General features: G+C 42.4%; 1 protein-coding gene across 1 annotated transcript in view; it reads left to right on the top strand.

Annotated features, from left to right (window-relative positions):
* The window catches only part of DOK6 (docking protein 6), a gene marked incomplete at both ends in the record, with an annotated part of 403,347 nt that extends 396,352 nt beyond the window's left edge, over nucleotides 1-6,995 (top strand). Inside the window, one exon of the mRNA XM_080714802.1 lies at nucleotides 6,856-6,995. Within this exon, the coding sequence (XP_080570928.1) occupies nucleotides 6,856-6,995 (140 nt within the window). The remainder of the gene's footprint in view (nucleotides 1-6,855) is intronic.
* Between the last annotated feature and the right edge of the window lie 9,759 nt (nucleotides 6,996-16,754).

Here is a 16,754-nt window from a genome sequence, read left to right as displayed (position 1 = left end):
GAAAGTTAGAGACCAAAAAGATGACAAGAATATGTGCCTACTCAGAACACCAGGAAAGAAAAACAAACATTGATTGCATAGCTATCATACCAACATCTTCCGACATGTTTTATCTAAGCTTCAAAACACCTTGGGGAGGTATGTTCTGCCCACACAGGAAAACAAGGCTCAAAAAGTCACAGAAGAACCCAAGTCAGCTTCAAAAGCCCATGGTGGGAGCAAAAATTGCACACTACACAGGGGAGACTATTTGTGATTGACGAAGTGATGCATTTGGTTCTACAACCAGGTCCCACGAACTCCCAATTCCTCCTCTGATCCTGTGCAGCACTGACTGTGGATCCTTGGTTTGGTGTGAGGTCTGACTATAGATCGCCTGGCAGTTTATGATGAACGGCTTTTTTTTTTCTTTTAAGTAGTAAAATCTAGTGTGCTTTCATGTACAGAAAATGGTACATAATTGAAGTGAAATAGACCAACTTTCAGTGTTTAATTAATGATAATATATAGGTGCTTACTTTAAACATAATCTTATTCAAAATGTACTTTTTTGGTGCTGTGGATTGAGCCCAGGAGTGTTCTACCTCCACCTAGACCCCAACATCCCCCCTTATCTACTTTATTTAATTTTTCTTTTGAAACAGAGTCTCACTAGGTTGCTGAGAGCCTTACTAAGTTGTCGAAGCTGGTCTTAAACCTGTGATCTCCTTTCTCAGCCTCCCAAGTACTGGGATCACAAGCATGTTCCATCATACCCAGCTTTCAGAGTGGGCTTTATCATAGACATTATTATGTGTAAATAGGCTAAAATATCATTCCATTGGAGATCTGTTTCTTTTCTTTTCTTTTTTTTTTTTTTTTTTTTTTTGCGGGTCTGGGGATGAAACCCAGGGGCATTTGACCTCCAAGCTACACCCCTGCCCTATTTTTTATTCTTTATTTTGAAACTGGGTCTCACTGAGTTGCAGAGGGCCTCACTAAGTAGCGAGGCTGTCCACAAACTGTAATCCTCCAGTTCTCAGCCTCCGGAATGCTGGGATTACAAGCATGCACCACCACGCCCGGCTTCTGTTTCTTACATAAAAAATTTTTTGGTGCTACTGGGGGTTGAACCTGGAACACTTTATCCCTGAGCTACAGTCCCAGCTCTTTTGATTAATTTTCTCTTTTGAAATAGTCTCGCTAAGTTGCTAAGGTTGTCCTTGAATCTGCTATCCTCTTGTCTCTGCCTCCCACGTATTGGGAATATAGGCATGTGCCACTGTTTCTAGTTTATGTATACACTTTCTTCCTTTATCTCCTATATATACATACTGTTTTCATTATATGTGTATATCTACACACTTTTATTGATGCATTGCAGTAATAGAGTGGGACCTGAATGGAAACGCTTCAAGACTTGCAAGCTTATGAACTTTTAAAGTGAAGGACCTGGAGAAGGGGGCAAGATGGCAGTGGCCATGGTCACTGCCAAATAAGACATGCATTCCTCTGAGAAGCCCTGGAAACCAGATTTTGGTTTAATATCTGATTGGGACAACTTAAGGAGACATTTCCAGCCATGACTTCCTATCTAGAATACAGGAGAGAGAGTGGATAATGGAAGAATTAGAAGCAAGATGACAACAAGGCACTTGCCATGCAAGAAAAGTGATTTTCAGAAGAACATCCCAGAAGAGATTAGAGAAAAGACCACTTCGGCTCTGCATCCCGGGGAACTCAGTGTGCCTTGCCGCCGTGCTCTTCTATGCTGCGCTGGGGGCCATGGTGCGCTCGGAACAGCAGATCCTGCTCTATGTGGTGAGGCTGTGGCCTCTGCTCTTGAAGGGGAGAGAAAATTCATTGCTGCTGAGCAATTACACATACGGTCTTCTCTTTATTAAAAAATATTGGAGAGGGGCCAAGATGGCAGCAGTGGCAGCCAGTATTCAGGAGATGCAGATAAATCCTATCCAATCTACCTTGAACATTTGGGAAAAAAATCTCCGTGAAGGTGAACTGCTCCTACTGCACATGCTGAGGAATTCTGGACATCATACCATGTAAGGAAGGTGCTCCGGGGAGAACCAGGAGGATGGTGGCAGTGGCAGGGGTGGCAGCCAGTATTTGGGAGAGGCAGAGATCCCATCCAATCCACCTTGATCTTTTGAAGAAATCTCCCTAAAGGTAGACTGCTACCGCTACACATGCTTGGGAATTCTGGACAATATGCTATGTGGGAAAGTTGTTTGGGAGAGAACTGAGATGGCAGTGGCAGCCAGTGTTTGGGAGAGGCAAAGATCTGATCCAATCCACCTGGATCTTTTGAAGAAATTTCCCCAAAGGTAGAATACTACTGCCACACATGCTCGGGAATTTGGGACAACATGCTGTGTGAAAAAGGTGCTCAGATGAGAACTGAGATGTCTGTGGCAGCAGCAGTGGTGGCCAGTATTTGGGAGAGGAAGAGATCCAATCCAACCCACCTTAAACTTTTGGGGAAATATCCCCAAAAGTAGACTGCTACTGCCACACATGCTTGGGAATTCTGGAAAACATGCTGTGTGGGAAAGGTGTTCAGGACAGAACAGATGGTGGTGGTGGTGGCGGTGGTGGTGACCAGTGTTTGGAGGGGCAACAGATCCAGTACAATCCACCTTGAACTTTTGAGGAAATCTCCCCAAAAGTAGACTGCTCCTGCCCCACATGCTCAGGAATTCAGGACAGCATGTTAAGTGGTAAAAGTGTTTGGGGGCATATCAGAGGGAGCCTCACATAGCCGGGTTGGGCTGCCAGGGTGCACGTGGAGTAGCAGAGCCTTCTCTCTGTAGTGAAATTTTAGACCTTTGCCTTCGGAGGGAGACAAAATTCATTGCCACCAGGTATTCGGGCTCCCAGCTTTTGCAAAAGACATGCACTGCCTTCTCATATTAAAAAAAAGAAAGTGTAAGAAAAAAGGGAACATCTGTAGATGACCTGCTCACGGTGACAGAGATCAGAGCCCGCTGCATAGCGAGGCCTGTGCCGGGGCCTCTGAGGCCAGGATAGGAGCCTGCCGGGCAGATAGACAGGTGCTGGGGCCAGGGAGGCTGGGTTTGGAGCCTTCCATGAGGCAAGGCCGGTTCTGGGACCTCCATCCGAGACCAGGATCGGAGCCTGCCAAGGGGTAAGGCTGATGCCGGGGCCACTGAGGCCAGGATCGGAAACTGCCATGGGGCAAGCTGGTTCTGGGGCCTCTGAGGCCAGGATTGGAGCCTGCCAAGGGGTGAGGCTGGTGCTAGAGCCAGCAAGGCTGGGATCGGAGCCTGCTATGAGGCAAGGCCAGTGCTGGGGCCTCCAAGGCCGGGATCGGAGCCTGCCAAGGGGTTAGGCTGGTGCCAGGGTCAACGAGGCCGGAATTGGAGCCTGACATGAGGCAAGGCCGGTGCAGGAGCCTCAGAGGCCAGGATTGGAGCCTGCCAAGGGGTTAGGCCAGTGCTGGAGCCAACAAGGTCCAGATAGGGACCTACTGTGAGGCAAGGCCAGAGCTAGGGCCTCTGGGGCCAGGATCAGAGCCTGCTGAGGGGTTAGCCCTGTGCTGGGACCAGTAAAGCTGGGATCGAAGCCTGCCGTGAGGCAAGGCCTGTACTGGGACTTCTGAGGCCAGGATTGGAGCCTGCCGAGGGGTGAGACCGATGCCGGGGCCACTGAGGCCAGAATCAGAGCCTGCTGAGGGGTTAGCCCTGTCCTGGGACCAGCGAGGCCGGGATCGGAGCCCGCTGTGAGGCAAGGCCTGTGCTGGGATCAGAGCCTGCTGAGGGGTTAGCCCTGTGCTGGGACCAGCGAGGCCGGGATCGGAGCCCGCTGTGAGGCAAGGCCTGTGCTGGGACCTCTGAGGCCAGGATTGGAGCCTGCCGAGGGGTGAGGCCGATGCTGGGGCCACTGAGGCTGGGATCAGAACCTGCCATGGGGCAAGCTGGTTCTGGCGCCTCTGAGGCCAGGATTGGAGCCTGCCAAGGGGTGAGGCTGGCGCTGGAGCCAGAAAGGCTGGGATTGGAGCCTGCTGTGAGGCAAGGCCGGTGCTGGGGCCTCCGAGGCCGGGATAGGAGCCTACCAAGGGGTTAGGCCAGTGCCGGGGCCAACGAGGCTGGGATTGGAGCCTGACATGAGGCAAGGCCGGTGCTGGGGCGTCTGAGGCTGGGATCACAGCCTGCCAAGGGGTTAGGCCAGTGCCAGGGCCAGTGAGGCTGGGATCAGGGCCTGGCATGAGGCAAGGCCAGTGCTAGAGCCAGCAAGGCCCAGATCAGAGTCTGCCGGGTGGCCAGGTCAGTGCAGGTGCCTTCAAGAGTGGAATCGGAACTTGCAATGGGGCATACACAGAGAAATATTAAAGAAAATAGAAAAAAAGATGCTTTCTTTAATATGCAAAAACTAGGAAGAAATAGGTAATAGGAGATCTAGTTGAAGAAAGGTCCCTATAGAGGAGCAATTAAGGTGACCAATCAGAGGGGATGGGATGGGGGAGGATGGAATCTCTTTAAAACTCATGATGTATGTAAACAAATGCCTCATAGTTAACCACCAATCAAAGCATGGGATCGAGGGAGGTGGAGGGAATGGGATGGAGATTGGATAAAGGCTAATTGGATGATGTGTGCTTGTATATCCTCACAAATCTTGTATTCCATTGTGATGTATGACTACAGTGTGTGTGTGTGTATATATATATTAATTTCATTTCATTTAAATTGTGTTATGGCTCAGAGTTATAATGTTCCTGGGTTCAATCCCCAGAACCTCATGCAAAAAAAAAAAAAAATGCAGAGACAAAAGTCACTAACAATTTAACAATTTGAAGTGTCTTCCCATATCAGATTAGTGTACCAGAGCTCTCTTATGAAAGTATCATGGCACAATGTCACCTCCTTTAGGGAGGCCTTCTCCAGCTCTACCTGGGTCAGTGATCCTGCTCAGTGACTACCACAGCATCAGCATCGTATCCTTTTATGAGGGTGACAGCTCTTAGCACGAATTAGCTCACTGATTTAATATTCAAAAAAACTACTCAGGCTGAGTACCTTTATTATCATCCAGAATTTGGAGATAAGGAAGTAGATAAACCTAGAGATTAACCAAGTCCCTCAGAGCTGTCTGCCAGCTAGTAAGTGGTAGAGGTGATTCTTATTTCTGGAGTCCTCACTCCAGACATCGCACCCTAACTTCCAACCACCCTCTCACTTCCCCCTAATCCCCTCTGTAACCTCTCCTTAACACCCCTAATCTCACCCATCACCAGCCTCTATGGCTCTAACTTCCCCCTAGTATGCGTATCACCCATCTTCCCTCCTATGTCAACATGGCCCTACAGAAAAAGGAAGACATAGTTGAGATCCTAAGAGAATTTAAAAAGAGGACCATTTTGAGAGCTGTGGACAGCACTCAGGAAACATGTAGGAGCTGAGAGTGGTACTCAATTGCAGAAAATATGGCTGTTCTCAGGCCTGAGTGGCTAGGAAAGGAAGTGAGGTGGCAGGACCCTGAGGTAGAGAAGGAGGAAGTGCAGGAGCAGAAAGTCCTGGAAGCTCCGAAGGATGCCCGGCAGTGTGGTGGGAGGAAAGGATGTCTTTCTCTGGGTTCTGATTCTCATGAATCTTCCATGTTTTTCCTTGTTCCGTGAACAAGAGAATCAGGCAAAAATGAACTTACAATGATTTTTTTAATCCAGAAACAAAGATTTTTTTTATTGAAAATGTCTCCCTTTTTTTTTTTTTAATTTGAGCAGTTCTACCAGCTTTAACTGGCCTTTGGTTCTCCAATTCCTATGGGTGTCTTCCCAGGATCTCACGTTTCCCACACTGCAGAGCTATTTTTCTGAGCCTCCAAACACACGTGACAGTGAAACTGACTCTAAGCCTCTGACATTCCAAAGGACAGGATAGGACCACCGAGGGCCTAACAAGGAGGTGTTCCATGTTTCTGTGTTAACAGATTGTCTTCTCCATATTCCTCACCCTAGAGATCAGATACAATGCAAATCAAACTAAATACATCTCTTCCTCTGGGTATAATCTAAACTCTGAAAGGGCAGCAGACTGGATTTATTTCTCTTCTCTCTCCACTGAACTATCCACTAGGTACAAATGCCCTTGGTACATTCCAGTGTTGCAACACGTTTACAGTAATCACTTTCCTTTGGGCTTCTGTTAGACCACTTCACATTGAAAAGCTGCAGCTGATCAGTAACAAACACAGAGAGAATTTTCTCAAAGTCTATTTTGTATAAGATGCAAGCTGTAGGCCATTTAGTAACCATCGAGGTGTATGGTTTTGGTGAACCATATCATGAAATCGCTTCCATTATGGGGACAAACCTACTAGGGTGAAACAGAGCCCCTAACACCGTCATTGTAAAAGCGTTTTGTCTTGATAATTGAGGGTTGCTGGTCAGGATAAAGTGCAGTTTGCCTGTTCATGAAGGACCTTAAGAAAGTATGCAGTTTGCTTTCTTTTAAAAATAGCAAATGTGTGCATAAAAGAAAAGAAAGCGGTTAACAGGCTCTCCATACAAAACAGCTTTGGGAATGGGGGAGGGGACAGAACATTTCTGCTTTTGTTTCAAAAGCTGAAGGACAGAAGTTCAAAATTCTTTCAGAACTTACCTAGCTCTCTGATATCCAGAATTCTCATAAAGACACATTTGGGGAAACACTGATTCCTGGATACAACATTTGAAACTCATCAAGGATCAATGCGCAGAAATCTCATGAATTTTACCAGTTTACTTACAGCGAGCACAATGTTGAGGATTTGAAGTCTTTTGTTGTGTTTGTTTGCTTAGTGCTTCTTCTTGCCCTTCTGATATGTTTCTTAGTACCGCTCTCTTTTCCTCCTTTCTAGGTCATGGGTTTGGTTCATCGAAGATGTCTCGCGCACAGACGTTCCCCAGCTATACCCAGGAGCAGAATGAAGAGGCTCAGCCACCCTTGTCACGGTCCAGCAGCTATGGATTCAGCTACAGCTCCAGCCTCATTCAATGACACACAGAGGTCACTGCTGACCAGAGAGACAGTCTGTCCTGGACCTGCCTGCAGGGTCGCTGCACCCCCTGCCTCCTGGAAGAGCAATTGCAGTACAAATTGACAAGGGGTCGGGTCTAGCCCTGACCCCTTTGGAAGGTTAAAAACTGGAGCTCGGCTTCCTCGACTCAGTGGCTAAGTTCTTTATTTATTGAATTTCTATGGGGGAATTGATGTTTTGCAAAAATAGAGTCCAAATCGTATGAACAGTTATTTAAATAAACAAAATTCTTTGGGTCTGATAGTAGCAGAAGCCTCGGCCCTGGGAGAAGCTGCCTATACCGGGTCATGCCTGGCAGCAGGTGTACTCTGTCCTGTCCTCATGGCTCAGTCTTCCTGTCTGAGCACGGGCTCTGTCCTTACATGTAACAGTGACCCATCACCAGCGCTGTGGCTTTTTTAGTTTTGACAGGGACAGATCCAGTAAGCTCTGCAAACGGCACCTTAACTCTCCATATAAGTAAGACCAATGACAGCTGAGACAACATGAAATTATAACACTCTGTTAAGCAGGGCCTTGTAGCTCTACCGTGTGTGTGTGTGTGTGTGTGTGTGTGTGTGTGTGTGTGTGTGTGCACGTGTGAGTGTGTACGAGTGTGTGCATGAGTGCGTATGTGCGTGTGTGTAGACAAATGTAGATATGGATATTGCTATATCCATCTATATATAGCATATATAGCAAGTATATATCAAACATGTGCTGAGGTGACAGGATATGCTCACTTAAGTTGTTGAAAACAGTAATTTGTTGCATTCAAATTAAGATTGTTATGTTGAATAGCTATTTTTTTTAAATAGTGCTGTTAAAAAAAAGGCTTCTTATTAGCAAAAGTCCTTACATAGTTAGTCTGCTCCTGAGATGGACGAGCAGGGGAATGTCCTGGAAGTAAGCCGGGCAGCCCAGCTTCGCACTGTGTGCCCAGTCAGTGTCACCATGATGTCACCTGCAACATTTCTGCCCTGCGCCAGCATCCGAGTTCCAGGAGAAAGAGTTGATGTGGTCACTGATTACCTTCCACTGAATCTTGATGGTGGGAAAGGAGGCTTCAATGAGAAAATGTTGGGGAAAGAACCACACACTTAGAAATGACTCAGGCACTTTGCAGTTGAAAGAAGAACAGGCACAGAGTAGTCAATATCAATATTTAAAACTTAATAGATATCATTCTCAGTAGCCACCAAGAACTTGGAATTTGCTGTGTAACAGAACTTGATGAGCTTTATTATTTTTTCTTATACAGGGCACATTTTTTTTTCTTGGATCGTAGAAAGAAATGGATCAAAGACAGATATTTTAAACCCTGACCTTAAGGACTAGCCAACTGGGTTTAATGGGAAATAGAGATTTCCACAGAATTTGAGAAAGTATGGTTAGTTCCAGTCCACATTAGGTATGTCTGTCCATAAGTTTGGAAGCAAAAATAAAATTTATTCTGCCTGAATCGTCAGATCCTTGTAGCTAAGCTGGTTATGTTTCATACGCTCCAGGCTGGGTTTAAAGAATGGTGAGCCCCACTCGACAACTGGAAACCTGATTTTTTTTTTCCTCAATAGTAAACATTTTTTAAACTATCCAACTTTATTAGAAAGAATTCTCATTTTGCTACTCCTAGTAAGGTTTTTTTCATCCCTCTCTGTAGCTTGAGAACAGACTGACTATACATTTCAGTGAATTACTACTGAATGAAAACGGTTCCACATCTGTCCTTGATAAATGTGCGCTTACAGCAACTACCTAGAGTCTCCGAGTCAGTCAGATAGGTCTGAAAACCCCCATCAAGATGCTAATCGGAAGAGTTAATGTGGCTGCAAAAAAATAATTATCCTAAGCCTTCAGGGATAAAAAGAAAATGGCCCACACCCTCTGCGCTGTGAATTTTGCTGACATGGCAGAGGATACAGCCTTCCTTAGAATCCCAGCCTTCAGGGTCAACATCTCTGAATTTCTTTCACACATGGCATTCACTTTGAGAGTGCCATTAGTCAAATGCACCAGAGCAGCTCCCAGCTGAGATCATTCAAGCACAGTTCCTAGTGCAGCCAACTCACAGCGAGCTTCTCGCTGGCTCACTCAGTCGAGCTGTTGCTGAGCCGACCACAAGTTTCCACGGGGGACTTACGGGGAGAGGCCCCCAGAGGTCCTGGTTCAGGTCTCAGCTTTATTCATGTGCCACAAGCACAGACAGCGAGTCCAGGGGGATTCTGCTAATTACAAGAGTCTGCTCTTTTGTGGTTTTGGTGGGAAAGAAACATCTCCATGGGGTTCCTTCAGGAACATTGCTTGGTTCTGATCATTAGGAACAAGCAGAATTAAAAGTCCTCAAAGGTCAGGCATCATCTGGGTCCAGTTTATTCTGAAAACACTGTCACAGAAGGGTGTGTGAGAGAGACATCGACTCCCCGAATCTTTAACCCAATCTCATCACAATGAGACTAGTGCTATAAAATCTCTCAAGGGACGTGTTTTGGAGCTTGATTCTAGCATATTCCTCCAGGTACACCTACAATCACAGCTAAGTCAGAATTTCTTAGTGAAGAGATAGGACATATTCCTCCAGGTACACCTACAATCACAGCTAAGTCAGACTTTCTTAGTGAAGAGATAGGACATATTCCTCCAGGTACACCTACAATCACAGCTAAGTCAGACTTTCTTAGTGAAGAGATAGGACAATTTAGAGTAACAAAATGCACTTAACATGAGACAGTGTGCATTGTAATAAAAATGACAAGCAGATTAATCTTTTATAAAACCAAAGATGGAAGGTTACTTGTGCCAGTCTGCTGGATCTCCATAAAATCAATTCCTCTGGAGTGAATAGAAGGGCAGTGGATGTGTGTTCAACTCACCGGAGCACATGGATTCTTGACTGAGGATGCCTCTACACCCTGCAAGTCCCTTCTCCCTTCAGAGATTGTATTATATCTTTAATATACATGTGACCTTTTCATTGTGAGGGAGGGATTGCTATGAACCAAAGACATCTTTTGGCTCCTTTTGAAAGTCACTGTTGGGGTTTCACTCAGACTTGTACAGATAAAAGAAGCTGGTTACAATTTCTACATCAGTTTGGAAGAGACCAAGGAAGAGGGAACCCAACATTCCTGCTAAAGTCTCTTCCAACAGCAGAGAAAGAATGGAGGCATACATATTTCACAGAAAGAGGGGATTTAAGTCCCCAATTTTTCTTCTGATAATATTTATTAATGCACACATGGCCAACACATGATATTATATTTAAAATGCAGAAGATACAAAATGATCTTGACCCAATGATTTGTGGTGGGGGGGAGAGATAAAACACATCTTTCACTTACTTATTCAACAATAGGCACTCAGAGCTAATTTACTTATGCAGGTTGCAAATATGAGTCAAAAGGTTCTGGCCACTGCCACAATTTGAATTTAATGAAATTAGAAATAAACACTTACTTATCTATTAGGGAAGATGCTGTTTGATAGAGCATGCAAAATAAAGTGAAAAATATTAATAAAACTAAACCACACCTCTTTTACCAAGTAGCAACTAGAGTACTAGTCCTAGTATCTTATACAATTCTTCTCTGTCTTTATTGGGCAATTATGTTTTAAAATCATTCATTGCCTATAAAATGGCCAGCCATTTATGTCTTCTATCCAACACAGAAACAGTGGACTAATAAGTAACTTTAGTAGTTTCTACAGATCCAATTTATTGCATGCAGTATCTTTATAGTAGATATTTGTTTAAAAATAATAAAAATTGATGTCTGCCCCCATTCTGTCACCAGTATCTCAGAAAACTTTGTAAAATAGCATGAATTCCTTAGTCCCTTGATTATTTGGAACCATTTTACAAATGCCGACTATTAGTGCTACAGTGAAAACAAACTAAGTAAACTATATTCTTATAAAAATTGTAGTCCAGTTTTGACCGTTTTAACACAACACAATAAATGGGCACTATGGATTCAGTGGGGCTGAGATTTAGGCCTTTAACACTAAGAACTGCACAAAATGGAAATTATGTATTTTTCTCCAATTCTTTTAAATGACTATCAGTATCTTGCAATTTCAAAATTTTGGCAACCATTCATTATATGAGTTCTGGATCACATCTTCTAAAAGGAGATGGCCCTCTGCATGCATTAGTAGTTATAAATGCCACACAAATGATTTTTTAGTCTATGAAACTTACGGAGTATATGTTTGTAGATTATAAAAATTACGGGGTGCAATTTCCCATGGAAGAAGTGGAAATGGAAGCTGGTGACAATAAATAATCCAGTGACATGTCCAAGGTAATAGTCAAACCCTACTTTTCTAACATTCTAACCCAGTTTTGGGTCACAGACATGGCCTTTGTTACTAATGCCATCTTGTATCAAGTGTGCAATTTAACAAAGACATCGGTTGTACACTGCCTGATATGACCACAGAAAGACAGTATATTACCAACAAAACTGCTTCTTCCAGTTTAGAGCAAAAAAAAAAATTAACAAAAATAGTTAACAGTCATAAAGGTTATATAGAATAAAGGTTTCACTTTATTTTTTCCCCAGGGGAAAAATCCTGAAACTTATGAATGCTGTAATTTCTTCAAAGTCAAAAAAATCATCTATTTCCAAGCCTCATGTCCAGAAATGTTTTCTTGACCCTATCTCATCTCCCAGTTAGATGTAGCTGGAGTTAAGAAATGCAACAAGGTCTCATAGTAGAGAAGCCCTTGTACATTTGTTTTGCCATATGTTTGAAATGCTCTTATTCTTCTTGGACACATTACAAACTAGACCACTAAAAAGACTCTCTGGGACCATCCATTAGAGTTATAAATAAGGAACAATTGGCCTAAGCTTTATTCTTTTTGAGTTGCCTTCCAAGTCTTTGTTTAAAATTCAGACTTATTTTTTGCATATCAATATATGACTTTATTGGTGCGTATAATTATACAAAATGATGGGTTGCATTGTTGCATATGTGTGGGTGCATAAAAAATATTTGATCAGTTTTATTCTCATCAAGAATCCCCCCTCTCCCTGATTCTCTTCCTCTACCCTGTAGTTTTCCCGTTATCCTGAGTAGTCAAACTAAAAGAATTTGAGTAGGAGTGTGTGTTTTTCAGTCCTATGAATCCCTCATATTGAACTTATGATTATATTTGGGAATCTTTATTCCTACATAGCACTTTATGGTATCCTTATTTATGATGTTTGTCACAACTCTATGAGATAACTGATAACATCAGGACTACATTTTTTTCATGTGAACTTCAAAAGGCTTCCATTCTCTGCAGAAAATTGACATACAAATATTTTTACATTAAAATAACTTACACACAAAACTACCTTTTTTCTTGTAAAATTCGGCAAGCAATGATTTAAATTAACTGAAGCTTAGAAAAATAATAACCAAATTAAAATGACTAAGTAACATTTTTACTTATAATCTCCAGGCACTTTTTCCTAATCTTACCATTTTACCATCTTGAAAGTATTTGAAGAAAAAGAAAAATTGAATTTTCATAGAAATATTTCTTCTAATAATTCCATTTAACTAATCAGTTGTTATTTTAATCTATCTTTTATTATTTCCCTAGTCTGTGTCCACAACCTGATTGTCAGAATACCTACTTTTAAAATTTTTAATCAGCCAGGGATGGTGGAACAAGCTTGTAATCCCAGTACTTGAGAGGCTAAGCCAAGAAGATAACAGGTTCACAGCCAACCTCAGCCACATAGTGAGGCCTCTGTAACTTAGTGAGACACTGTTTCAAGATAAAGAATAAAAAAATAGGGCTGGTGGTATAGCTTGGAGATAGAGTGCCCCTAGGTTCAATACCCACTATTGCAAATAAATAAATAAATAAATAAAAATTTAATCATGGAAAAGCTATTGATTTTTGTAAGTTGATTTTATATTCTGCTACTTTTCTGTATTTGTTTATCAGCCCTAGACATCTTCTGGTTGAGGTTTTTATTTATTTATTTTTTATCTTCTGCATATAGAATTATGTCATCTGCAAATAAAGATCATTATTCTTAGGCCATGTCAATAGTTAATATAATTGACTTTTCCAATCTGTTTTCCACTTTTGGGTTAATATTTAGATAAAGCATAACATCAACCTTTTCTGTAGATACAATAATGTGCATTGAATGGAGCAAGGTCTCTATCCTCTCTCTACAGTGGTGCTGTGGTTGGAATTTAATTCTCATCTTAATTCACTGGAGACATCTAGTCTCAAAATAGTTGTGTGTTATCAAGTGTCAGGTAGCTGAAATTTAAAAACTCAAATTAAAGCAAAGATAATAGTGACATGTTTTTTTTTTAAGTCACTACAAGATTTCTCTCAAAGAAAATATCTTGAGAAGGGTTTTGTGGTGGTCTCAGATTATTGACTATTGACAGAGGGACTAAAAGGCAGAAAAAAGAAAAAGAAAACTAATAATACTACCCTGATTCTAAATATCAACCTCCAATGAACACAGTAGGCATCAATATGAAATAAAATTTTTGATTTATAAAATTTGGATTTACAAATCTATTGCATAGGTCAAAAAACAATGCTTAACTCTTGTCAGAAAAAAAATAAGAATCAGTATTTGGAGTAGAAGAAATGGAGCTCAAAATTTGAAGGAACACCTATGATGTGTTGTATGATTCTTTACAGTTGTAAGACAATTTTTTCTTTTAGTTATAGGGGGCAGTGCATGAATGGTATTAACAAATCCGTCTGCTGTCTGACATGAAGGCCAGTGTCACCCTTACTAGAGAGGAGAGGAGAAGTCCTAGGATCTGCAACAGTTCCCCTCTCCCCTCCCTCTGCAACACACACACACACACACACACACACACACACACAAACACACACACAAACACACATTTTTGGATTTTGAACCATTCTGTGTGTTCCGCTGAAGTTACCTTTTGGAATCCATAAAAAATTACCCCTTCTTGAAAAATCTGTATCCGTATGAATCTCTAAAATATATTAAATTATATATGTTTACTTTCTGTAAATTTCTATTTAATTAATTTATACATACTTTGTGAAGTCTTATATTGTAAATTATAAAGGGATGTAATTTGTAGTTGGGTGAATATAATGTTTATGATCATTTTGATGAAAAAAGACTTTAAACATTAAGCCCTTGTTAAGAAATAAAACATCTATTATAATTTTTCTTTGGTTTGAAAATACATGAACAAACATACTTTACCTTTAGTTCCAATCTATTGCAGATAAATAATAGTCTCAAAAAATTGTACTTAAATATTATTTAGATCACTTTTGAAATTAAATGCAAATGAATAGCTGTCCTTGGAATCTAAGTGTGAATTTTTGGCAGAACAGAAAATATAATAATAAGGCAATAATAAAATTAGAGAATTTAATTGCTTTTAAATCTGTCCGTGTGATTTTTTTCCCCTTGGTAGAAATACATAAAATATGTAGTTGAAAATTTACCTTGATCTAAATTTATAGATTTCACACATACCTTAATTCTTAATACACAAACCCAAAAAATTAACACAAGATATTGCTACAGAAGGATTAATTTACTGTTGTGCAATATTAAAATTTGCTTAACCACTTAAAACAGTTCAAAAATACTACTTTAACCCAAAACTTTGCATGATTGAGATTTTGAACAACTAAGTGGATGGTTTAACCCCTGGGTCATTTAATATTGCTAGCACTGTAACACTAAATGATTTTCTTACTTTTTGTTATGATGTGATTAAATGTAACTATGTAATTAAAGAGAATTCTGACAATCATACTCTGCTAACCTTTAAAACATTACTTATTCCTTCATTTATTCGCTTGCTATTTTCAAAATAAAGTGAAAGACCTTTATTAAATGTAAAGTTACTGAGAATTTATTATGTATGTCCAGTGTTTTACTAATCCTATCTCATAATGGAATTTACTTTCTATTAGATCAACTCTGCTTTGGTGTGGTTCTATAATCTTAATACTGAAAATGATAGTAGAGGTCAACACATTTATTTTCTAGTGATGAGATTGAAAAAGTGGCTTGTGCTGTGTGATCCAACTAGACCCTGGATTTTCATTCAGCACTCTACTCACTCTTTAATAGCCAAAAAATCTGCAGTGAGACAAGGCCGGTGCCGGGGCCTTTGAGCCAAGATCGGAGCCTGTCACACGGTGAGGCCAGTGCCGGGGCCTCCAAGGCCAGGCTCAGAGCCTGCTATGCTGCAAGGCCAGTGCTGGGGCCAGCAAGGTCAGGATCAGAGGCTGCCATTTGGTGAAGCTGGTGCCAGGGCCAGCGAGGCCGGATTCGGAGACTGCCATTTGGTGAAGTTGCTGCCAGGACAAGTGAGGCTGGGATCGGAGAATGCCATGAGGCAAGGCTGGTATTGGGGCCTCCAAGGACTGGAATTGGAGCCTGCCATGTGGCAAGGCCGGTACCAGGGCCTGCGAGGACAGGATAGGAAACTGCCATTTGGTGAAGCTGGTGCCAGGGACAGTGAGGCCAGGATCAGGCCATTGCCAGGGCCTTAGAGGCTGGGATTGAGGCCTGCTGGATGGTAAGATCGGTGCTGGGACCAGCGAGGCAGGCATCAGAGCCTGCTGTGCTGTGAGGCGGTTGCCAGGGCCTCCAGGCCAGAATCCTAGCCTGCCTTGCAGCAAGGTCGGTGCTGGAGCCTTCGAGGCCAGGATAGGAGAATCCTGGGTGGCAAGGCCAATGCCAAGGCCTGTGAGGCCAGAATCAAAGCCTGCCATGTGGTGAGGCTGGTTTTGGGGCCAGTGAGTTCGGGATTGGAGCCTGCAATGCAGGTCTTTTGCCATGTGGTGAGGCTGGTTTTGGGGCCAGTGAGGTCTTTGTTGGGGCCAGCAAGGCCAGGATCGGAGCCTGCCATGCAGTGAGGCTGGGATCAGAGCCTGCCATTGCCGAGGCTGGTGCTGGGGCCTTTAAGAGTGGGATTGGAGCCTGCAATGCAAAATCCATAGGGAAATATCACAGAAAATAAAAAATCAGATGCTTTCCCTAATATGCAAAAACTAGGAAGAAATGGGTAATAGAAGGAAATCTAGTTGAAGAAAGGGCCCTATGGAGGAGCAATTAAGGGGATCTATCAGAGGGGATGGGAGGGGGGAAGATGAAATCTCTCTAAAGCACGTAATGTACTTAAACAAATATATCAAAGTCAATCACTAAGTCAAGTGTGGGATTGAGGGAGGGGAAGGGAATGGAATGGGGATTGGATAAAGGCTAATTGGGGGATGTATGCTTGTATATCCTCACAAGTCCTGTATTCCATTGAGATGTTTGACTACAATGCACCAATAAAAATATATTTTTAAAAAATAGCCAAGAACCTCCTGTGTGTGTGTGTGTGTGTATGTTACTAGGGATGGAACCCAGGGGGTTTATCTATCTCTGAGCTGTGCCTGCAGCCCTATTGTTTATTCTTTATTTTAAAACAATTTCTAGGGATAATAGAGGAAGATGATGGCTGCCGAAAAGGGCATGCATTCCTTGGAGAAGCCCTGAACATCAGATTTTGGTTTAATATCTGACTGGGACAACATAAGGAGATATTCCCAGCCATGACTTCCTATCTAGAATCAGGAGAGAGAGTGGATAATGGCAGAATTAGAAACAAGATGACAAGGAGGTGCCCGCCACACAAGAAAAGTGATTTTTGGAAGAACATCCTAGAAGAGATGAGAGAAAAGACTGCTTCAGCCATTCATGCCGGGGAACTCT

The sequence above is a fragment of the Muscardinus avellanarius genome (genome assembly GCF_963383645.1).
Source record: "Muscardinus avellanarius genome assembly, chromosome: 17".
NCBI classification, from domain to species: Eukaryota; Metazoa; Chordata; class Mammalia; order Rodentia; family Gliridae; genus Muscardinus; species Muscardinus avellanarius.
The sequence above is the reverse complement of the archived record's forward strand: the minus strand, read 5'-3'. Positions and strand labels throughout refer to the sequence as shown.